Source organism: Somniosus microcephalus, unplaced genomic scaffold (assembly GCF_052327205.1).
Source record: "Somniosus microcephalus isolate GS21.2 unplaced genomic scaffold, FLI_Smic_1.0 unresolved_chr1, whole genome shotgun sequence".
NCBI lineage: Eukaryota > Metazoa > Chordata > Chondrichthyes > Squaliformes > Somniosidae > Somniosus > Somniosus microcephalus.
In genome coordinates this window covers 112849251-112874002 of record NW_028225179.1, presented here as the reverse complement: position 1 = coordinate 112874002, position 24752 = coordinate 112849251, and the positions used below count along the sequence as shown (strand labels likewise).

The window sequence follows — 24752 nt, the reverse complement described above, 5'->3', positions numbered from 1 at the left end:
TTTCACCTGGAAGGGGTGTTTGGGGCCCTGGACAGTGGGGAGAGGGGAGGTATAGGGGCAGGTGTTACATCTCCTCCGCTTGCACGGGAAGGTGCCAGGCGAAGGGGAAGGGCTGTTTGGGGTGATAGAGGAGTGGACTAGGGTGTCTCGGAGAGAGCGGTCCCTGCGGAATGCTAAAAGGGGAGGGGAGGGGAAGATACGTTTGGTGGTGGGATCACTTTGGAGGTAGCGGAAATGCCGGAGTATGATCCGTTGAATGTGGAGGCTGGTGGGGTGAAAGGTGAGGACAAGGGGAACCCTATCGTGGTTCCGGGAGGGAGTGGCAGGGGTGAGGGCAGAGGTGCGGGAGATAGAACTGACACGGTCGAGGGCAGTGTCAACCACGGTAGAGGGGAATCCTCGGTTGCGGAAAAATCCTCCGGCATTTCCGCTACCTCCAAAGTGATCCCACCACCAAATGTATCTTCCCCTCCCCTCCCCTTTCAGCATTCCGCAGGGACCGCTCTCTCCGAGACACCCTAGTCCACTCCTCTATCACCCCAAACAGCCCTTCCCCTTCGCCTGGCACCTTCCCGTGCAAGCGGAGGAGATGTAACACCTGCCCCTATACCTCCCCCCTCCCCACTGTCCAGGGCCCCAAACACCCCTTCCAGGTGAAACAGCGATTTACTTGTACTTCCCGCAATCTAGTATACTGTATTCGCTGCTCACGATGCGGTCTCCTCTACATTGGGGAGACCAAACGCAGATTGGGTGACCGCTTTGCGGAACACCTCCGTTCAGTCCGTAAGGGTGACCCCGAGCTTCCGGTCGCCTGTCATTTCAATTCACCGCTCCATTCCCACTCGGACCTCACCGTCCTTGGCCTCTTGTACTGTTCCACGGAAGCTCAACGTAAACTCGAGGAACAGCACCTCATCTTCCGATTAGGCAGTCTGCAGCCTTCCGGTCTCAATATCGAGTTCAACAATTTCAGATCATAACCTCGGCCCCTATTTCATTTTCACTTATATTTTTCCACTCCTTTCCTTTCTCCCCCCCCCCTCTCCTTTTGTTTCTCTCTCACACCTGGCAGCTATCTTTTGCCCTGCCAGCACACTTTACACCTAATCACAGCCTATTACCATCTCGTCTAGCTTCTAATCTCTTTTACTTCTTTTGGTTCTTTTATTCTTTTGTCCGATCGCAGCCCTGCCTTCGATCTAGTTCCTTTTCTCTCCAGTTTTGAAGAAGGGTCAAACCCGAAACATCAACTCAAATTTCTCTCCACGGATGTTGCCTGACTTGCTGAGTTTTTCCAGCATTTTCTTTTGTTATTTCGGATTTCCAACATCTGCAGTATTTTGCTATCGTACTAGAAAGCCTGAATATGGCTTTAAAAAGAGCAAAGGGGATGATATGTCTGATCAGCCTGAAGGCAGGTCAGTCGGATTTTACTGGCAACCCAATTAAAACCGTCCCACAGGCAACACCCAGGGAAAGGCTGGTCAGGGAATTAGAGGTCCCACGACCGCCACCCACGGCTCCGGGCTTTCGGGAGCTCTGGCAGCAAAGGCGGGTGGAGGATGGGAAGGTAGAGGAAGCACAGCAGGCCCCGCTAAATAGGCCGCGACCAGGACCAGTGTAACCCCTCCGACAACGGAGCTACGGTCCGCCCGTTGATGAAGATGACCCAGGGGATATCCAGAATCAGCTTGTGGTGCCGTATGGCAGCCAACAGCTCAGGGACATGGTTAGCCACATCCCCAAGCTCACTAAAAAGGGAGACCCCTCTATGAACTTCAGGGAGATAGAACAGGCAGCTTGTGTAAATGACTGCGATGAGGCAGAGCAAGCAAAAATGCTGCTGTTTTCCCTGGCAGGTGATTTCCTCCAGTCCCTATCTGGTGAGTGCAAAAGGTGGCAGAGGGATTATGAGGGTCTTAAGAATGAGGTATTGGAGGCCATGGGACTCAATGATGGTAGCCCATTCGCTCGGGTGGAAAGAACAGTGCAGCTCCCAGGGGAGTCCCCGCAGGCATTCGCAGACAGGCTCTGGCCAGTCTACCGGAGCGCATGCCCAGGAATGCCAGGGCGGGCAGCGCTGGACCCAGTCCAATTGACTCACTGGCTCCAGTGTCTCATGACAAACAGCCTACCCCTGATCCAAGCCCAGATCTTGGCTTGGTTTGACCCCCGAGACCCCCAGACCACCGAAGAAGCGTTGATCCGCCGGCTCACAGTAGCCTTCAGGAACATGAGGGGTATCGAGGCTCCCCAACCCAAGGGAAGAGTCCATGAGGTTAAACCTGGGAGCCAGAGTAAGAAAGAGTGGCACTAGGAGGGGAACCGGCCCTCTCAGGCTAGGTTAAATTGCTACGGGTGTGGGAAAGATGGTCACTGGAGAAAAGACTGTAAAAATCCTTGGAAGGACAGAGAAATGGATCCCACAGCCCCAGCCCAAAAGGCAGGGCCAGACCTCCCTCCCGCAGCAATTGAGTCCTTTTTGCAGTCCCTACGGTCACTTCTGACTGGCCAGGGGGTAGTAGCAGCCACCACCGGTGTTTTAACCCTGTCTGCCCAACCCCACTCCCAGCAATGACTAGAGCCAGTGCAGCCTGTTGACCTGTGTCCCCGCGAAAATGCTGAGTGGAGCAGGCCCTATGTTGAGATGGGGGTTGAGATGGTGCAGGGGAGATATTCGGTGGACACTGGAGCCTCCAGCACGGTGGTCCACTCGGAGGACCTGACCAATTCACCCCGGTCTAACGGGGTCCCATCTAGCTTAATGGGACCCACAGGGAAACAGGCAGCTGGGAGTGAACCTGAGAATAGAAATCCCCAGCCCACAGCAGGTACAAGTTCACAGGCTGCACAGGCAGGCGCTGTGGCTTGTGTCAGGGGAGGAGTTATTCATGATTTTGAACAGGATTACTGGTAGGCAGCCAGTCATATCAAACAATGCGGGTTGTTTCAGCAGGGGGCAGGGGAACAGGCAGCTGGGATTGTAGAAGCTCCCCAGCACTTGGCCCGAGTGATTCCCCCTCTCTTGTGGGACTCCGGAGAGGAGCCTGAACCAGGTTTTAGACCTGAAGGGGAAGGCTGTCAGCCACCGGCAGCCAGTGGCAAGGGATTGCCTGTCCCCAGCCCAGGTTTGGGAAGGGAGGGACTCAAAGGAGGAGGTCCCCAGCCAGCAGGGAGTGTGACCCAAGCTAAGGGCCTGCTCACCAGGGTAGCCCCACCGGCAACACTCCCTAGGAGATCTCTTCGGGTACCCCAGCCCAAGAAAGTATGGTCACCCACTTTTCAGTAGGGCGGTCTCCCGCGTCAGGGAGAGGCCAAATGTAGGATGTCCCCAACTAGCAGCCATAAGCTGTGAGGGTCTATAAGCTGGAATCAGTCCAGCCATGCTGCAGGGAGCAGCCTGTGGCAGCCCAACCAGGGATTAAGCTGGCCACCCAGAGATGGGCGGCGCTTGTATATAGTTTTGGTCAAGTAATGTGTGACTAAAGATTTAAGGTAGAATGTGTATTAAGGTAGAACGTGTTAAGTTTTGTTTTGTATTGAAATAATATTAGTGTATAAGTTTTGAGTGTGGTACCGTTCCAGAAATGTATTGTGGATCCAGGTCGCGGGACCTGATTACAACCCCCCCCCCCCGAGCCAGGGGAGCTGGTGAGATGTTTTGTTTTGTCTTTTTCAGAGTTCCAGAAAGCACAGGGGACCAGCGTGTCATGGGAGTCGAGAGAAGAAGCAACCCTAGTCCACGAAGGAAGGGGTCTGCAGGAAACAGATGCCCACAACATTTTTAAAAACTGCTGCTAGAAATACAGTTTAAGACTAAGAATTTACAGAACTTGTTAATTATTTTACTGATTGTTTGGAGTTAAAGGAAGCTCGTTTGTCTTCCATCTGTTTTTTTTAGCAGATATGTTGGCTGGGTGACAGCCCCTTTAAAGAAGTTGTATCATGTTAAAATTATGTTACAAGCGGTGAAGGGGTGTAGGATCCCCTCCATGCTTGACTTATTGTGAATATAATTGGTGCAGGGGCATTGGACCCCCTCCGTGTATTGATTATTTAATTAATTTTGGGTTTTCTGTCTATAGATGCCTGCCGTACTACGATTCTCTCTGGGCAGGGGAGATGGAGGTGTCGGGGGATCAAAGATAGATTTAGTTAAGTATAAGGGAAGGTTGTTTGTGGGGGGTCAGAAATTATTGCTCAGTTTTGACAAAGATACTACAAGCAAGTTTTAGTATCCGATGGGGGACTGTAGGATTTCGCAATAATTTTGAAATTTCCTACAGTTCTGAAGATTAATTTTGATTAAAGAATACCTGGGTAATATACCTTTAAAAATCCAGGGGCTCAAAATGGCCACCAGACTGCATGGCAAAAGACAAAGGACTTGAAAATGCAGCTTGTGTGTGTGTCTGTGAAAAAGGTGAAGATCAAAGATGGCTGACCAGACTGCCAATCAAAGGCAGTTTAGGGAGTTTCCCCTCCCTGCAGAGACAATCGATGTGTTTACAGAAACTGCTACACAAAGGATTAACCACTTGAGACTGGTTTCAGTCTGACCACAAGGACAATGACTTTTTGTTTACAATACCTTCAAGGCTATTTACTCAAGCAATCAAGGAAATGGACACATTTCAAACCACTGCAGCTTTATTCGAAAGCCCATCACGGACAATTGAAGACACATTTGAACTGAAAGGGAACGGTTTGAATGAATGGGTAATTCATCAGAACCCATTGCAGACAGTGGGAGCGGTTTTGGGTCCCTTTTGTTTGGCCCAGATACGTCTGGATCTGGGCGGGAACATTTCGGCTCCAGGTGGGGTATAAAAGATAGCTTCTCAGAAGCCATCCCTCTCTCTCTGGCCTTGCCTCTGTGCCCTCTACAACGTGGGAGTCTGCCTGAAGAAGTGGAACACCAGCAGTTTACTTTTAAAATATTGGGGTGTTCTTACTTTGGGGCAGTGAAGATCAAAGATCGCAGGGCACGGAGAAGGCATTTTCATTGGTGAGCATATATTTTTCTGGCCTTTTACAAGGCATCTTAGGATAGGTATAGGGGTGGGAATTAAGCGGGAATTTTGTTTGAACTGTGATTTTAGTCGATCTTCACTCGTTGTGTCCATTCTCTCCTCCCCTATTTAAGTAACAGTGTTGCACTAAGGCGAGAAGTGCTTCAGTGAACACTGAAAGCAACTGTATTAAAGTGCTGTTTTTAAGTAAAAGCCACTATGCAAAGGTGCTGTAGTGAGCAAGGTGTTTCTATATTAAAACTGTATTAAAAGGGGGTGTTGCACCAAGCAGATAAGTGCTGTGGTGAACACTGTGTAGCTGTTTTTAAAGTGCTGTATTTAAAGGAGTGTTGCACTGAGCAAGAAGCGCTCTAGTGGACACTGAGTGTACTGCGTTAAGTAGAAGTGCTGTACCAGGCAGAGCTGTGCTGTATCAATTTTTAAGTTGTTTCTTTGTTTTTGTTTCAATAGATACTGATCTGTTTTGCACCTAAACCACGAGTCACGTTTTTCTGTCTACATCGCTACCGAATAAGTCCGCCGGTCAGAACCAGGAATGGCGGAGCGCTTCAAAACCACTTGGGGGTCCCTGGAGCAGCTCAGAGGCTTCTGACTGGCCAGAGACAACAACCCCAACCCTGCTAGCATGTGCTAATTCCTTACATCCTGCTCTGCCATTCAATGAGATCATGGCTGATCTTCTGCCACAACTCCATTCACCGGCCCCATCGCCATATCCCTCGATTCCCTTACTAGTCAGAAATCTATCGACTTCTGTTTTGAATATACCCAATGACTGAGCCTCCACAGCCCTCTGAGGTAGAGAATTCCAAATATTCACCACCCTCTGTGTGAAGAAATTTCTTCTCATCTCAGTCCTGAATGCCCTACCCTTTATCTTGAGGCTGTGGCCCCTGGTTCTAGACTCCCCAGCCAAGGGAAGCATTCTCCCAGCATCCATCCTATCAAGCCCTGTAATAATTTTGTATGCTTCAATTAGATCCCCTCTCATTCTTCTGAATTCCAGAGAATACAGACCTAGTTTACTCAATCTCTTCTCATACGACAGTCCCGCCATCCCAGGAATCAATCTCGTGAACCTTCGTTGCACTCCCTCTATGGCAAGTATATCCTTCCTTAGGCAAGGAGACCAAAAGTGTATGCAGTACTCCAGGTGTGGTCTCACCAAGACCCTATATAATTGGAGTAAGACTTCTTTACTCCTGTACTCAAATCCTCTTGTAATGAAGGCCAGCATACCATTTGCCTTCCTAATGGCTTGCTGCACCTGCACATTCACTTTCAGTGACTCATGTACAGGGGCACCCAGGTCCCTTTGAGCATCTGTATTCCCCAATCTTTCACCATTTAGGAAATACTCTGCCTTTCAGTTTTTTCTACCAAAGTGGACAACTTCACATTTATCCACATTATATTCCATCTGCCATGTTCTCACGCACTCACTGAGCCTGTCAAGAGCCCCTTGAAACCTCTTCACATCCTCTTCACAACTGACACTGTCACCTAGCTTTGTAAACTAGACATCTTCTATCTCGCTTCTTAAATATAGGTTTTACATTAGATATCCACCAGTCCTCTGGCACTACACCTTTTTCTAATGAATTATTAGTATGTGTAGTAATGCCTCTGCTATCTCTTCCAAGATTCTTTTAAAATGCGTGGATTTAATCCATCTGGACCATGTGTTGTTTGGTAGGGAGTTCTAGGATTTTGACCAGGACGGAACCATGATATGTCGAGGCTGCCACCTCCACATCCAGAAGGACAAGGGTAACAGGTGCTTGGGAGCACCATCACCTCCAAGTTCTCCTCCAAGTCACACACCATCCTGACTTAGAAGTATATCACTGTTCCTTCATGATCGCTCGGTGAAAATCCTGGAACTCCCTCCCTAACAGCACTGTGGGAGCACCTTTACCACACGGGCTGCAGCGGTTCAAGAAGGCGGCTCACCACCACCTTCTCAAAGTCAGCAAGAGATGGGCAATAAGTGCCGAGCTTGCCAGTAAACCCCATATCCCCAGAATGAAATTAAAAAATCTGCCGCACACTAAATTTAAGACTCTGCGAGCATTTTGCATCCTGTCCACACATTAGAGACCATAAGAGTAATAAGTAGAGGAACTAGAGCAGGGAAATAACTGGAGAAAAAAATGTTCTCGTATGCTGCAACTCGGCTTCGCTAAGTATGTGTACAATTATCCATAGGTTACATCAGAGACCAATTTCTCGAGGTTTCTGCTATTCCAAATTATACTCGACCTCATATTTCTGATTCTTCTCCCTCGGGTGTTGTGTAGAAATGTTCAGTGACTTGCACTGTAGCACATATATGTTATCAAATTACACAAGGTTCTGTTTGCATAGACAAATATTGGTGGCGTATAATTCACATTGCTTTCGTGATCAAGAACCACTCGCTTCACTTATTCAACACTTTGTTTGGAATTGTTCATCTGAGAGCTTGACTGATGTAGAGATTGTTACATTGATTTTAACCTGTCGCGTATTCACACATTTACAAAAAGATTGAAAGCTTTGCAAAAAAGTAAACATAGAAAAAAATCATTCAAGCTGTTGGTTCTTACCTTAATTTCAAAGAAATCTGTATCTGCAGGGGACGGCATTGTTAACACGACATGGCCGGTTTCCTGTGTATTTTGTGATTGTTCTCCTGCTAACTTAACAGAAACACCTGAGGCAGGAGATCCATCAGGATAAGTTACCTGGACCTACAGAGTGAAATAATAGCTGAGTCAAAAATTGTTCAGTTATTCAGGAAGAAAGAATGTGATAATTTAGGAATTTGTCTTTGCCACGCCAACAGAGTCAGCCCGATTCCCCTTCCATTGAACTTCGATTGTGGTAATGTCACACGCTCGAACCAAAGGCGACACGAAAATCGCGCCTGAATTATTCATAAAGTGTTGTGTGGCATTTCTGAATGACATCATGAGGAGCTACATTTGCCTCACCCGCTTATTTCAATTCTACCTGTTTCCAGAAACATGTAAAAACTCTGACGGTCAGTGTAGAGAATCCAATGTAAAATTGATGTAACTTTTTTTTGTATTCATTCACAGGATCTGGGCATCACTGGCAAGGCCAGCATTTATTGCCCATCCCTAATTGCCCTTGAGAAAGTGGTGGTGAGCTGCCATTATACAACTGTATGGCTTACCAGGCCATTTCAGAGGGTAGTTAAGAGTCAACCACATTGCTGTGGGTCTGGAGTGAACATATCGGCCAGACCGGGTAAGGGCGGCAGATTTCCTTCCCTAAAGGACATTAGTGAGCCAGATGGGTTTTTACGACAATCCGATAGTTCCATGGTCACCATTTACTGATACTAGCTTTTTATTCCAGATTTATTTAATTGAATTTAAATTCCCCAGCTGCCGTGGTGGGATTTGAACGACATATTTCCAGATCATTTGTCCAGGACCTCTGGAATACCTGAAACGTTAACTCTGTTTCTCTCTCCACAGATGCTGCCTGGCCTGCTGAGTTTTTCCAGTGTTTTCTGTTGTTACCTCTGGAATACTAGTCCAGTAACATAACCATTATGCCACCATTCCCATAATCAGAGATTAGACCAGCAATTGATTGTGATATGCTGCCAGATATTATATACTCAACCCTTGGGTATCTGATCCTGAGAAGACAATTGTATTGGACCATTGATTAATTTGGATGGTGTGGTTCCTTCCCCGGTTCAGAGTGGTCTTCTTTGTACCATTAAAACTCCATGAAATAACAACCAGCTGCACACTTAACTACCAAATTTAGGCTGGATAGCTCTTTTTCGGCCAGCACAGACACAATGAGCTGGATTTTAACTCAGGTGCGGGCTGTTGTCGTGTTATCCGAATTTCGTGTTTCCCACACAAATCTAAATGGATGTGGGAGATAGATGCAATTTTAACTTAATTGGCCAGCAGCCCTCACACTCCCGATCACTCTGATGCTTTGAACACAACTGACAACAAACAGGGAGGGCCCTTAGTCTTGCAACCTCACTCCATCTTTGTCTCCTTCTAAGTATCTATGCTATGCAATCTCTACACTCACTCGCTCATTCTCACTCAGCCTCCACTTGTCTCCCTCATTGCAGGAAAAGAGAGCTCACAACAAAAGAGAGCGAGCCAGGACAGGAGGAGGGACAGCCTCATTAGCCCACCTGACCCCCTGGGAGGAGGCCGTCCTGGAAATCATGGGCATTGAGGATGATTCGCACGTGGGGGACGGACAGACGGGTGCAACACAGCAAGCTGGTGACAGGAAAGTTTCCACCTCTCTCTTTGACATTTCATGAGTCGCTGATAATGATTGTGAAGCTGTAACAGATGGACTTATGAGCATCTGCAAAAATCTATGTGCATGTAGCCTTTGCATCACATCCCTGACTCTTTCCTTTACTCCCCCACAGGACCACCACAAGCATCCATCCCCCCTAGCCAGGAAGAAGAGGCTGAGCAGCCAGACTCCTCAGAGGAAGCTGCAACCTCTGAGGGCGCAGTGTCACCAGAATTCTGCGCACCCAGCACCAGCGCAAACACTCAAACACCTCGGTGGGACCTTCGGGACATAGAGTAGTGTTGTCACCTGGTGTATCACAGCTCACAAGTGAGCATCAGCAGATTGTGGAGACAGGGACAGCAGTGGAGAATCCTAGTCGGAGGGCGCAGGACTCTGCCAGCTCGGCTCAGCAGCATCTCGACCCTCTGCCTCTGGGTCCATCCATAAGATCAGAGGTGATGGAACTCCAGGCACAGATGCAGGAGTCTCTGGCAGGTTTTGTCTCTAGGGTCGTTGCGAGTGTGGAGCGCATGGAGGAGTCCATAGCAAAATGAGCAGAGCCTTTGTGGAGTCATTGGCGTATGAACGCATCACCACGGAAAGGATGGCTACCTCCGTGGAAACAATTGCTACCTCCGTGGTAAGGCTGGCTTCCGTAGAGGAGAGGATGGCTACGGTAGAGGAGAGGAGGGCTACGGCCATGGAGGAGCTTTGTCGCCTGGGTATGGAAAACATGGTAATTGTTCAGAATAGAATGACATCTCTTGAGGAGCGATGAGCATCTATTGAACAGAGAAACCAGACCTTCATGGAAGTCCTTCAGAGTAGGACTGCTATTGCAGATACGGGTTCCCATGGACACCCTGATGTGCAGCAAGGTGCTCTCCAGCCACTTGCAGGCACTGAGGGGGACCTGACCCATGAGAGGGAGGTTGGTGGCATACCTAAAGGAAGTGGGGGCTCCTCTCCAAGCGCTCACACTTCCATGCCACTGCAGAGCCCTCGGTCAGAGCCCCACCGGATTCCGCACCTAAATAAGATAAACGTCTCAACCACTGCACAGCTGCAAGAGCAGCAGACTGTTGACGAGCCCTCACAGGCTCGCAACCCCAGAGGGCGCCCGCCAAAGGTGTCGAGACAGGAGCAGCAGGAAAGTGAGCAAGGGGCCTCCACATCTGCTGAAGCCACAGGGGAAGCACTGCGTAGGAGCATGCGTAAGAGGAAGATAAAGCACAAGTAGTCACAAGGGTAGTCACTTGGGTGGAATTTTGTGTTTAGTGTAAAAATGCCATCTCATCATAATTGTACATAAAAATTCTGATGACAAATGTTGCAGTTGTGGCGTCTGTCATTTCGCTATTGGGACTTCCACATTGAGGCCTTAGGAATACTTGCAACTGTTAGTATGGTGGTCGGAGTGCTCGGAATCCTCTGGTTCTTGGCCATTGTCAATGCTCTGGTAAGAAGCTGTGAGGCAAAAGTGTTTGATTGACTAGGCTAAGCAAATCTGGCCAGGATGAGTGCGTTCCTTGCATCCCGGGCAGCAATGTTCTCGTGTAATGCTGCCGCTGGTTGATGGGCCTCTGCAGGATGTTTGTTTTCGCCCTCTTCCTCCTCCTCCTCATCTGAGGAGGATATGTGAGGAGCCAATTGGCCCTCAGGAATCTGCAAGCCACGACGCTGTGCCATGTTGTGAAGTGCACAGCAAACCACGATGATTCTGGAGACCCTGGCTGCTGAGTACTGCAGGGCTCCACCTGATCTATCCAGGCATCTGAAGCGCATCTTCAGCAAACCGATGGTTGTTCGATTATGGCTCTGGTGGACATATGGCTGGAGTTGTAGCTCTCCTCAGCTTCGTTGGATAGTCTTCTCAACAACGTCATCAGCCACGTCCTCAGGGGATAGCCCTTGTCTCCAAGTAGCCATCCGTTAAGTTGGTCTGGCGGAATGAATAGTGGAGGCACACTAGGCTGGCGCCGTATGAAGGAGTCATGGCAACTGCCAGGGTACATGGCACAAACATGCAAAATTTCCTTCTTGTGGTCACACACCAGCTGAACGTTAAGGGAGTGGAAGCCCTTGTGGTTGACAAAAATACCTGGATTGCGATGGGGTGCCGTAAGGGCCACATGTGTGCATTCAACGACGCCCTGCACCCTTGGAAAGCCTGCCAGATGAGCTAATCCAACTGCTCACGCCGTGACACTTGCTCGATCCTTGGTGAAATGGATGTAATTGTGCGCGAGGGCAAAAAGGGCATCGGTTACCTGCGTGATGCAAGTGTGTGTGGCCACCTGGGAAATGCCCCTTCTGGCCTGTGCAGCTTCAGATGGGTGAGCAGCAGCCAAGCGCTCCTGCTGCTGCTGCTGTTGCTGGTGCTGCTGTTGTTGTTCCTGGTTCTGCTGGTGCTGCAGCTGGTGTTCGAGCTCCTCTAATGCCCAGATGGGAAGGAAATAAATGGCTCACATGCTTCTGGTATATGCCTCCATTGAGGAAGCGTTAAGTGAAGGTGGAGAGAGGGGTTTCCCAGGAGGCCACACTGGAGATGGGTGTGAGGCTCCAACCTTCCACAGGTGTGGTTAAGCCTTCTAAAAGTTGCCCCAGTCCTGAGACCACAAAGTCCTGCCACTTGCAAATGATGGCTGATCAAATCTCCACTTTAATGTTTGACCTGCAGTTGATAGTCAGCAATCCAATAGTGCTCCCGCCAGGTTTCACATTCGTGTTTCCCACCAGGTGCATTTTACGTGGGGAAAGGGTTAAATTTGCAAGGGCCTTTTAAAATAGGATTATAGAGGCCATTTAGTGGTTATTAAGGGACTTAAAGACCAGTCCCGCCTGTTGGATGCGGGACGGAGTCGGAACCATCAGACACGCCCGAGTTAAAATTGCTCGGAGTCGGGAACCAGCTGGGGGTGGGGGGGGGGGTCCCGCCCGCCAGTTTTTGTGATTTTAACACCCCGCACGCCTCCAAGTCTGACTCCACGGCTCAATGAAAATCGAGCGCAATGGGTCGAATGGCCTCCTTCGGTGCCGTACATTTTTATGATTCTATGATTCTATGAAAATGCTGCTTCCTTTAAGGTCTGGTGGTGCCTTTTTTCTGAACTGACACCTAAAAATTGCTGGCAGTTTTCTCTGCGATACCATCTAAAATTGTATTGTGCTTTTCGTACTGAGGTCCCCTCTTGGTCTAATCTTATTACGCAGACCTGGAGGAATGCACGCCTGGAATGCTTACATGTTCTTCTCATTTTCTGCTGTAACATCAGCGGAAGGTAGACAGAAATCCACGAGGCACATTGGGCCGGATTTTCTGATCGGAGGCTTCCTGCGTGCGGATGCCTCTGATCGGAAAAAAATCTACGCACTTACCTGTTGACTCCATAGGTCCCGAGACTTCCGATCCTGGGCCTCTCCACTACGAAATACGCAGAGGCCCAGGTATCCCAGGGGCGCAGGCGGCTCGCAGCAGTCCCTGGGATCCCGTGGGCCATGGGGAACCAATCAAAGAAGGGAATCCCCCTTCACACTTTTGACAGGTCTCTGTATAGATCTGTCAACAGTATGAATGGGGATCACTTAAGAAACACACTAAAACATTAAACAATTTTTTTTTAAATCACCTATTTAAAATGAGCTAAAATTAAATTAAATTAAGTATTTTAAACAAAAGTTAAATTTTTTGAAAAAAATAATTAAAGTTTTTTTACTTTATTCGTACGTGGGATGTGGGTGTCGCTGGCAAGGTCAGCATTGATTGCCCATCCCTAATTGCCCTCGAGTGGCTTGCTAGGCCATTTCAGAGGGCAGTTAAGAGTCAACCACATTGCTGTGGGTCTGGAGTCACATAGAGGCCAGACCGGGTAAGGACGGCAGATTTCCTTCCCGAAAGGACATTAGTGAACCAGATGGGTTTTCATGACAATCCAACAGTTTCATGGTCACCATTGCTGATCCAAGCTTTTTATTCCAGACTTATTTAATTCACTGAATTTAAATTCCCCAGCTGTTGTGGTGGGATTTCAACTCATGTCTCTGGATCATTAGTCCAGGCTTCTGGATTACTATTCCAGTAATATTACCACTATGCTCGGCTTATGGGGCTAAAAATAAACTTACATTTTTTTAAAGTATTTTAAAATTATTAAGGAGTGAATTTTTAAAATTATTTTAATTTTTAAAACTCTTATGCTGGTAAAAGCAGGCTTTACACTTGCTTTTACCAGGCATGAGGTTTTTAAAGGTTTTCAGCGGGCGCAGGTTGTGCAGAAAGCGGAATTCTCTGCCCGCGGAGACCCTTCTCCCGGGCAGGCGGATGACCTGTCAAGAGGATTCTTAACAGATCGGAAGTGCTGGTTTTCAGCGCATGCACTTGCGAGGCCCCTACAGGCACCTACATACCTCGTACGCACCTGTGGCGTTCGACAAGTCCGGACCATTGTAAATGGCACCCAGATCTTCGGCTTTCCACAGATCTTCCACCAAATTTATCGCACGAGATCAAGAAACCCCATGGAAATTCCACCCACACTGCTAACCTAGCTTACAGTGAAGGCTGCTCCACAGCACACAACTGTTTCTAATTCAGCACCAATTAACACGGAATTGTCAAACTTTTTATGGACATTTCATGGCCGGTGGATTGCAAATGGAAATGCCACGCTAGACCAGGTAGGATATATCTTCTGAGGAAGTGGAAGCTAATATGCATTTTCTGGGCAGTGCTGATAGCCATTCAAACTGCAGTGACTCATGCTTTACTTGCATGGAGTGCAGAGGCGATTTACCAGAATGGTTCCGGGGATGGGGGATCTTAACTACAAGGACAGGTTGGAGAAGCTGGATTTGTTTTCATTAGAGCAAAGGAGGTTGAGGGGTGATTTGATAGTGGTGTACAAGATTATGACGGGTTTGAATAGGCGAGACGGGGAAAGGCTGTTCCCACTAGTTGATGGTACAAGGACTAGGGGACATGATTTATGGTTTTGGGCAAGAGATACAGGGGGGATGTGAGGAAAAACTTTGTTACACAGCGAGTGGTGAGGACCTGGAACTCGCTGCCGACGGAAGTGGTGGAATCGGAGACATTCAATGTTTTCAAGGGGAGACTGGATAGGTACTTGAGGGAAATAAACTTGCAGGGCTATGGGGATAGAGCGGGGGAAACGGGACTGACTGGATTGCTCTTCAGAGAGCCGGCATGGACTCGATGGGCTGAATGACCTCCTTCTGTGCTGTTATGACTCTACGGCTCTCTATGACTAAAAGTGTTCCGTGTCGTCAATCGAGGCTCGTAATTGGACAATGTTCAGCTTCCACCCCCCCCACCACTGTTAATATCCCTCGCCTTGCTGACCATAAAATACACAAGTTGACGAAGAGTTATATTTCACCAGGTAGATTACATATGGTTTCAACCCGCTGCAATGATACATACCAGTACAGTAAATGGAACCCTGGGTATGAAGTAGCCAGTTGTCTTTGATAAATCGATCACATATGGCGAGGAAACAAACTCGATGCTTCTCAGTTCTACTTCCTCCATTTCTCCACCTGCAGGAAAATATAAGTATGTATTTATTTTACCTGATTTTATTTTGTTTAATTTATTATTTTATTTAACTGGTGATGAAATAAAACGCCTAGTAACTTTCGATGGAAACGTATAATTGATGCAGTGATAATTAACGGCCCGTATTTTCCGATAGGAGGCTTCCTGCATGCGGAGGCCTCCGATCTGGAAAAAATCTACGGACTTACCTGAGGGTTCCCGAGGTCCGGACACTTCCGCCCCTGGGCCTCTCCAAACTCAAAATGCGCAGGGCCCACGTATCCCAGCGGCGCAGGCGGTTCGCAAGTGTCCCTGGGATCACGTGGGCCATGGGGGGCCAATAGGAGAAGGGAATCTCCCCTTTATAGACCTGTCAAATATATGAATGGAGATCATCCCAAAAACATTGTAAAACATTAAATACATTTTAAAGAAAAATCACATTTTTTAAATGAGCTGAAATTACAATAAATTAAATATTTTAAACAAAAATGTATTTTTTTGAAAAAAGTAATTAAAGTTTTTTACGGGGCTAAAAATAAACTTACCTTTTTAAAAGTATTTTTAAATGTTAAATGAGTGAAAACATTTTTTGTTTTTTCACTTTTTTTTAACTCTTATACTGGTAAAAGCAGGTCTTACTCCTGCTTTTACCAGGCGTAAGATTTCTAAGGGTTTTCTGCGGGCGGAGGTTCTCTAGAAAGCGGAACTATCCGGCCGCAGAGGCCCTTCTCCAGGACAGGCGTCCGGAAGATTGGAAGTGCCGGTTTTCAGCGCATGCGCTTGGCATGCCTGAAACCGGCATTTGCGATGTCCCTACGGGTGTGTACACAGCTCGTGCCCACCCGTAGGCATCAGAACATACGGCCCAATATCATTAATGTGACGACCCCATAAGACTCTCTAAATATGCGGGTACTTTCTTTAGGCTATGATTTGTAGTCACGAGGCCCTACACTATTTCACTACCTATTCTTTGTTCTCCAAATGCGATAGGATTTCCAGTGATTTCTTCCTCAGGAGTGAAGCTCATTACATTCTGGCTCGTTGATGTCCACTGGTACTTTACTTGCAATAGAATTTGCCACGCACGACTCTGCACACAATATGAATGGAATATCGGAGCATGGGGTTCATCACGAGTCAAATCTTTTCTCTCCCACATGGCAGCTGTCTCTCATTCTGCCAGAGCATTTCACACTTCATCTAGAGCCATCTATTGTCTCTTTACCTGTCCTATTACCATCTCGTCTCGTCTTGAATATCTCTTAATGTCTCTTCACCTCCCAGATGTTCCCTTTTGTTCTTTCATCCCCTCCCCCATTTCCCAGCCCCCAAACTGGCCTTTTAATCTGTTTCATTTCCTGCCTTTTTTTTCCTCAGTTCTGAAGAAGGGTTTTGACCTGAAACGTTAACTCTGTTTCTCTCTCCACAGATGTTGCCTGGCCTGCTGAGTTTTTCCAGCGTTTTCTGTTGTTATTTCGGATTTTCAGCATCCGCAGTATTTTGCTATCATCCTCATAATTTATTTAATGGTCCTCCAGCAATAGTGGTCAGAGTACAAAAAAACCAGGCTAAACCTCCTCTACCTTGCTTAGCTTAGGCACACTGTAGTGTATGTGCCTTTAAGAGCAATTGTAGTGTATGTGCCTTTAAGAGCCCCATGTGTACTGTAATGCCGGTAATGGCCACTCGGGCTATATAAGCCTGTATATTGTGTTGTATCAGTTAGTTCCACTCCAGACTTTGTTTAGTAAACACCTGTGAAACCAACTCCTATCTTCAGTGTCTCTATCAACACACGGACACAACAGTGGCGACGAATTGGAAACGGACTTACCTGCAATTCGGCAGCACCTCAAGGACATCGATTCCTCTGGCGTCCAAAGTGAAGAAAAATCAAGAAAAAGAAAAAGCTGTGGTTTCACCAGCTAGCCAAGCTGGTGGCAGGTACTGCAATAATCCTTCCTGGGCGTCGGGCTGGGGCTCCAGCGGCTGGCTCTGCAGCTAGGCCAAGCAGCGAAGGCGGAGGCAAGCAGTGACAGACGGGGAGGGAGCACTCGGGAGATGGCCGGCGCTGCAAGCAGGTCGGCGTTCAGATCTAGAGAGAGAGTCCGGCGGGAACGAGTCTCCAACTGTAAATAAATAATTAAAAAGAATGGAAACCGCGGGAAACAGCGTTGTCATCGGCAGCAGCGGCGGGGAAGCGCGGGAAGCGCCATATCTTTTCTGCAGAAAAGAAAGAAAAGCGCGGGAAGCGCCTTTTTTTTTCTAGGATGCCTAAGTCTGGCAATATTGATGCTTTTGATAACAAGATAGAGGATTGGACCACATATGTGGAAAGAGTGGAGGTATATTGCACCGCAAATGGAATAGAAGATTTAAAAAAAGGTTCAGTACTGCTAAATCTAATGGGCGCAAAGACATACGGGCTGTTACGAAATTTAATCACTCCAGCCAAACTAAAGGACAAGAATTTTAAAGAAATTGTTGATACCCTACAGGAGCACTTAAACCCAACACCGCTGCTGATAGCGGAATGAATCAAATTCTTCAAGAGAAATCAACACAAGAATGAAAGTAACGCTGATTACCTCACCGAATTAAGAAAGCTATCAAAACACTGCCAATTCGGGGCAGGACTAGCAGATTATCTTCAAGACAAATTTGTCTGCGGTCTCCTAAGTGAAGGAACACAGAAAAGGCTGCTTTCTGAAAAAGATTTAACACTGGAGAAGGCTTTCAGTATGGCTGTATCATACGAAGCAGCCGCAAGAGGAGCTGCAGAGATACAACAAAAGACACAGGACTTCGGCACCCATGAAATGACACAGGGTTTTGAGAGATGTTATCGCTGCGGCAGATCCACCCATGACCAGAGGGACTGCTGGTTCAAGGACAAAGCATGCAGGCAATGCGGAAAATTTGGACACATTGCACGGGTATGCCGATCTGGACAAAAAAAATCCACGGACAGGAAAAAAAAATCAATAAAGAAAAGTACAGAAAGGTACAAATGATGATGGACAGTAGCTCCGAAGACCAGAAGAGCGATAGCGACTCTGAAAACAAGAGACTAAGCTGTCTCAAATTACATAATGTAATTGCCAAAGATGATTACCAGACCATTTGGGTTACCCTCACGATAGCAGGGTCCCCAGTTAAAATGGAGCTAGATACAGGATCAGCTCTGACCGTCATAAATCGACGGGATTACGAGCGGCTATTTCCGCATATACCTTTAAAAGACACATCCATTATCTTGAAAACATATACGGGGCAGAAAGTATACCCCAAAGGAAAAATAAGGGTGCCTGTTGCATACAACGGCAAGGAAATACAAAAGTTGTATTTATACATTCTACAAGATGGTGGTCCACCGCTGTTGGGACGTGAATGGATCAGGAAAATACATTTAGACTGGCACTCCATTCAGGCACTGACAGTGACCAGTAAGAAAAAAAACGATGATGACGTCATACCTGAACGATTAAAAGACATCTTGGCCAACGCCAAAGAAGTGTTTCAAGAGAAACTAGGGACCTTGAAAGGCATCACCGCCTGAATAAAAGTGGAAGATGCAGCAATTCCCAAGTTTTTTAAGGCAAGACCGGTGCCATACGCAATTCGTCCAGCAGTCGAGGCAGACTGGAGAATTTGGAAAAGGCAGGCGTAATGTCCAAAATAGATTGGAGCGAGTGGGCAACACCCATCGTCCCAGTCATGAAGAAAGCATTAAATAATGATAAATCTGAAGAACAGAGAAAAATTCGCATCTGTGGAGACTTCAAGGTGACTGTAAACCTGGTCCTTCACACGGTACAGTATCCTCTTCCGAGGATAGAAGATATTTTCGCCTCACTATCCGGAGGGAAACGTTTCACCAAAATTGACTTGGCACAGGCATATCTACAGATGGAGGTAGAAGAGGCCTCTAAAAAATATCTCACGATAAATACACACAAAGGTCTGTACCAGTACAATCGACTGGTTTTCGGAGTAGCATCCACTCCAGCTATCTGGCAAAAAGCTATGGAGCAAGTCCTCCAAGGGATTCCGGGGACTCAATGCTACCTAGACGACATCCTTGTAACAGGAGAAAACAACAACGAGCACCTTGCCAATTTGGAGCAGGTGCTCACTAGGCTGAGAGAACGGGGCCTACGAGCAAATCGCCCCAAGTGCGAATTTTTCCAAAATCAAATATCATATTGTGGCCACATAATTAATAAGGAAGGGTTGCATAAGTCACCTGAAAAAATTGAAGCGGTCATAAAAGCCCCAGCACCTGAAAATGTTTCACAATTAAGGTCGTTCCTGGGATTAATAAATTACTATCATAAATTTTTACCGAACTTATCAACACTTCTACACCCTCTTAATGAACTGCTACAAACAGGAGTAATTTGGAAATGGAGCGAGGACTGTAAACGTGCCTTCCATAAATGCAAAGACTTAATCACGTCCAAAGAAGTTTTGGCTCATTACAACCCATCACTGCCAATCAGACTGGCGTGCGATGCATCCCCTTATGGCATAGGAGCAGTGTTATCGCATAAATTCCCTGATGGCTCGGAAAGGCCGATAGCTTTTGCATCACGCTCATTGAACTCAGCTGAGCGTAACTATGCCCAAATCGACAGGGAAGCACTCAGCCTGGTATGGGGAGTGAAGAAATTCAACCATTACCTACACGGACAAAAATTTACCTTGTTGACTGACCATCAACCCCTCATCTCCATATTCAACCCTAAAAAGGGTGTTCCCATTATGACAGTGCAAAGGCTACAGAGGTGGTCCCTTTTTCTAGGGGCACACCAATACAACATAGAATACAAAGGATCACAAAAGCATGGGAATGCTGACGGGTTATCGCGCCTACCATTGCCAACGGTAGAAGAAGCACCTACCGTAGACCCAGTGGAGATTTTCCACTCTACCATAGTCGAATGTCTACCAGTAACAAATTCTGCCATTGAAAGGGAAACTAGAAATGACCCGACTCTCACGAGTCTACGATTTAACAGTGAAGGGATGGCCAGCACATGTCGAACCACTGTTGCCAGCATTCTCGCAAAGAAGAGAACAGCTGTCAGTGTGCCGAGGAACCTTGATGTGTGGATCCAGAGTGGTGATTCCACCCAAACTCCAGGATAAAGTTCTAAAGGAGCTTCACGAGGGGCATCTGGGTGGAGTGAAAATGAAGAACCTAGCCAGGGCATTTGTATAGTGGCCAGGTATCGATGGAGACATCGAAGAAATGACCAAGAGCTGCCTAGGATGCCAGAAGGTCCAAAACGCTCCACCACAAGCCCCTCTACATCCATGGGAGTGGCCCTCATCTCCCTGGCAAAGGGTACACATCGACTTTGCTGGTCCATTTATGGGTTCAATATTCGTAATCGTGGTTGATACACACTCCAAGTGGCCAGAGGTAATAAAGATGTCCTCCACCACCACGGATAAAACCATCACAGTATTAAGGACCATATTTGCCAGGAATGGGCTGCCGGAACAGATCTGTTCTGATAATGGACCGCAATTTGTGTCCGAAGAATTCAGGAAGTTCTTAAAAAACAATGGGGTTAAGCACTACACGTCCGCCCCATAGCATCCCGCCACCAATGGATTGGCTGAAAGGTTTGTCCAGACCTTCAAGAAGACCATAAAGGCCATGGGTAATGAAGACATAAAACTTCAGCACAAGGTGGATAACTTCTTGTTCGCATACAGGAATGCAACACATATGGTTACAAACCAAACTCCCGCCATGATGTTCTTCAATAGAAGCCTAAGATGCCGGCTGGATTTGATCAAGCCAAACATCAGAAGGGACGTGGAGAACCGGCAATTTCAAGGCATGAATGAAAGGCCAACTAGAACCTTCCAGATAGGTCAACAAGTTTTGGCCCGGGACTACCGTACCGAGAAATGGCAGCCTGGAACTATCTGCACACGACTAGGACCGCTGATGTATACCGGGGACATCGGAGAAAGCATAATAAGGCACCATGCTGACCAAATCATAGAGTCATCTGAAAAGGGACAACCTACACCACAACTCTATACGCCTAATGATGAAGTAGAGATACCCATATCTACCTCCGATCCGGTGATACTGGAACCCGATGAACCCGACACTGGCATTCAAGCCGAATCAGCCTTGCCAAAAGAACCTACTACACCACCAGAAACTACTACACCACCGAGGCATTATCCGGACCGAGTCAGGAAGCCTCCAGAGAGACTGACTTATACTTAATTAACTGCAGCAATGTGTAGATTATTTTTCTTGTAACATGTAATTAATGATTACTCAAAATATTATGTACTGGTTGGCTAAAAAGGGAGGAATTGTAGTGTATGTGCCTTTAATAGCCCCATGTGTACTGTAATGCCGGTAATGGCCACTCGGGCTATATAAGCCTGTATATTGTGTTGTATCAGTTAGTTCCCCTCCAGACTTTGTTTAGTAAACACCTGTGAAACCAACTCCTGTCTTCAGTGTCTCTATCAACACACGGACACAACACACACAGTAGCCAGTTTTGTATCCACACTGCCACTGCCCCTTTAATCCCATGGGCTTCAATTTTGCTAACAAGTCTATTATGTGGCACTTTCTCAAACACCTTTTGACAGTCCACATACACAACATCAACCGCACTGCCCTCATCAACACTCTCCATCACTTCATGAAAGAATTCAATCAACTTAGTAAAACACAACTTGTCTTTAACAAATCAGTGCTGCCTTTCATTCATGAAACCAGATCTTCAAAGTGCCAATTAACATTGTCCTGGATTAATGTCTTTAAAAGTTTTCCCACCACAGACATTAGGCTGACTGCGGCCTGTGGTTGCTGAGTTTATCCCTCTTCTGAATAGGGGTGTAACATTTGCAGTCCTCTAGCACCACTCCCGTATCTAAGGAGGATTGGAACTTTGTGGCCAGAGCCTCTGCAATTTCCACCCTTGCTTCCCTCAGTAACATAGGATGCATTCCATCCGGACCGGGTGACTTTTCTACTTTGAGCACTGCCAACCCTTTAAGTACCTCCTGTTGACCTATTCTAATCCTATCCAATGTCTATACTACCTCCTGCTTTACTGTGACATTGGCAGCTTCTTTGTCTTTCGTGAAGACAGATGCAATGTGTTATGAATCTTATAATCCATGAAGAAAGACTCATGAAATAACACTGGACGGCCAGCTGGTGACGCCGTCCAAGGAGTATAAATACTCGGGCATGGGCCCAGCTTGCCCAAGACATTTTGTAAACAGGAACTAGTGAAAGATAACTAGACCTCCATGTTTTGAAACAAGTTGATTAAAGCCTTGCTTTATACTCAAACCAAGTGTGTAGTGAGTTTTATTACGTAACAATGTACTAAATTTAGTACCTCAGCCATGCCGTCTGCCTCCACAAGATCATTTCCGTTTTGGTCCCTAATCGGCCCCAAACTTCCTTTGACCACCCTTTTACTATTTATATGTTTATGAAATACTTTAGCTTTCTCTTTTATGTTACCCACTAATCTATTCTCATGCACTCTCTTTGCCCCCCTTATTTCCCTTTTCAGTTCTACCCGGTACTTTATCCCCAATCAGCTTGATCCTCTACTGTATTTTATGAACCCGACATTTAGCATAAGCCTCCTTTTTCTGTATCAGTTTAATCTCCATCAGAGGTAAAGCTTCCGCGTTGGGTGCAGTTGGCGAATCTGACGCAAATTGCACCCAACATAGTGCACGTTTTGAAAGTGGTGTCTCTCCCCAGAGTGTCGGCTCAAACTCCATTTGCAAATAACCGAATGCAAATGAACCCGCACAGTCGGGAAGCCTTTTCAAAGGTAATTTCTTTCAAAATAATTTGCTTCAAAAATGATTCCTCGCCATGTTTAAGAGTGGTCATTCGGTAAAGATGGACTATTGGGGTTATCACAAAAAAATCAGCAGTTTTAATTCACAGCGTCAGTCCACCAACAACCACTTGTATTTATATAGCGCCTTTAACGTAGTAAAACGTCCCGAGGTGCTTCACACGAGTATTAAAAGACGAAAAATTTGTGAGTCACCCGCTTTTAAACGACTGTAAATGACTTTTAATAAATGTACAAAACTATTTTCCAGTCAGTTCCTTTTAAATTACATCTGAGACCTTTTAAAACGTCAGTATCCTTGCGTCCGTAAGATCCAGCTTAATTTTTAGAGTCTTCATGAAGGTCTGCAAATGAGCGCAATTAGCGCAAACTCGCCACGGTGATTTATTCACCCTGGGGCGGAGTGGCCATGTATGTGGGCGGGGTCTGTTTCTAGTGGAATCTTTTTAAAACTAGTGGGGAAAAAAAAAAAAATCGCAGAAACGTGAGTTGCACTGAATGCAATTTGCGCTTAAAATTACACAATTCTTGTGTGCTGATTATGCTGATTTCAGGCAAATTGCACTGAACAAAGCAGCACAATCAAACAAAAATTCCAGGCCCAGCACGCTTTTATCTTTAGTCATCCAGGGAATTCTAACTTCCTTTCCTCCTCATTGGAGTATGTTTCATCAATACCCAAAGTATCTGCTCTTTGAAGACCTCCCATTGCTGATTTACAATTTTGCCTGCCAATCTTTGATTCCAATCCACCTGGGCCAGATCCCTTTTCAACTCACTGAAGTTAAACCTCTTCCAGTTTCATATTTTCACATTTGATTGTTCCGTGTCCTTTTCCATAACTGCTCTAAACCTAATGGGCCAGAACTTCGGGTCCCCACGGGTGAGTACGCACTGTGTACTCACCCGTAGACCCAACGAAAGTGCCGGTTTTGTGCATGCACTGCGCATGCGTGGGAAACCAGAACTTCCATTCCCTTAAAGGAAGGGGTTCACAGGTCGAACGTGTGCGCCGGAGAGGCAACGCATACGCCTGGAACTTCCGGTTTTTTTGCAGGTTTCTCCAGGAGGGTAAGTCTCCAGGAGCTATGCTTTTAAAAAGCAGTTGCAAGGCCTGCTTTTAACAAGGTAAGTGGTGAATTATGTAAAATTAAAACAATTTTTCCACAGGTTTATTATTTTTAAATACTTTAAAGTAAGTTAAGCTTATTTTTAGCCCCATTAGAAACTGTAATTAATCTTTTCAAAAATTTAAATTATTGTTTAAAATAGTTATTTTATGTAATTTATAGTTATTTTAAAAATGTGATTAAAAAAAAAATTATTTGAAGTTTTATTTATGTTTTTGGGGCTGAATTGTATGCATAGCCAGGTCTTCCTGTCAAATCTATGAATACAGATTCCCTGCTACCATTGGCTCTCCATGGCCCACGTGATCCCAGAGGACACTTCGAACTAACTGCGTCCCTGGGATATGCAAGCACTGCACGCCGGCAGTTGGAGCAGGCCCAGGATCGGAATCCCATGCGGGCCCATAGCACAATGGCTGGCGCGCTAGGTAAGTGCAGGTCGGAGGCTTGCACCCGCGGGAAGCTTCCAACCCGAATTTCTGGGCCATTAATGATATTGTGATCACTGTTTCCCAAATGCTCCCCCACTGACACATGCTCCACTTGCCCCACTTCATTCCCCAGAAACTGGATCCAGCACTGCCTCCTTCCTTGTTGGGTTGGAAAAGTACTGATCAAGGAGGCTAAGAAGGCATATGGGATACTATTAGACGAGGCATAGCATATAAGAGCAGGGAGGTTATGCTTGAACTGTATAAAACACTAGTTAGGCCGCAGCTAGAATGCTGCATGTAGTTCTCGACACCACATTACAGGAAGGATGTGATTGCACTAGAGGGGGTGCAGAGGAGATTTATGAGGATGTTGCCTGGGCTGGGGAATTTTAACTATGAGGGAAGATTGGATA

The 24752-nt window shown here is 46.6% G+C and overlaps 1 protein-coding gene across 1 annotated transcript in view; it reads right to left on the bottom strand.

Annotated features, from left to right (window-relative positions):
* The window catches only part of LOC147095717 (complement C4-like), a 383861-nt gene that overhangs the window by 244510 nt on the left and 114599 nt on the right, over positions 1 to 24752 (bottom strand). The window contains exons 10-11 of the mRNA XM_085973700.1: positions 14779 to 14894; positions 7625 to 7768 (exon numbers count right to left, since the gene is read on the bottom strand). Coding sequence (XP_085829826.1) covers positions 7625 to 7768; positions 14779 to 14894 — 260 coding nt within the window. The remainder of the gene's footprint in view (positions 1 to 7624; positions 7769 to 14778; positions 14895 to 24752) is intronic.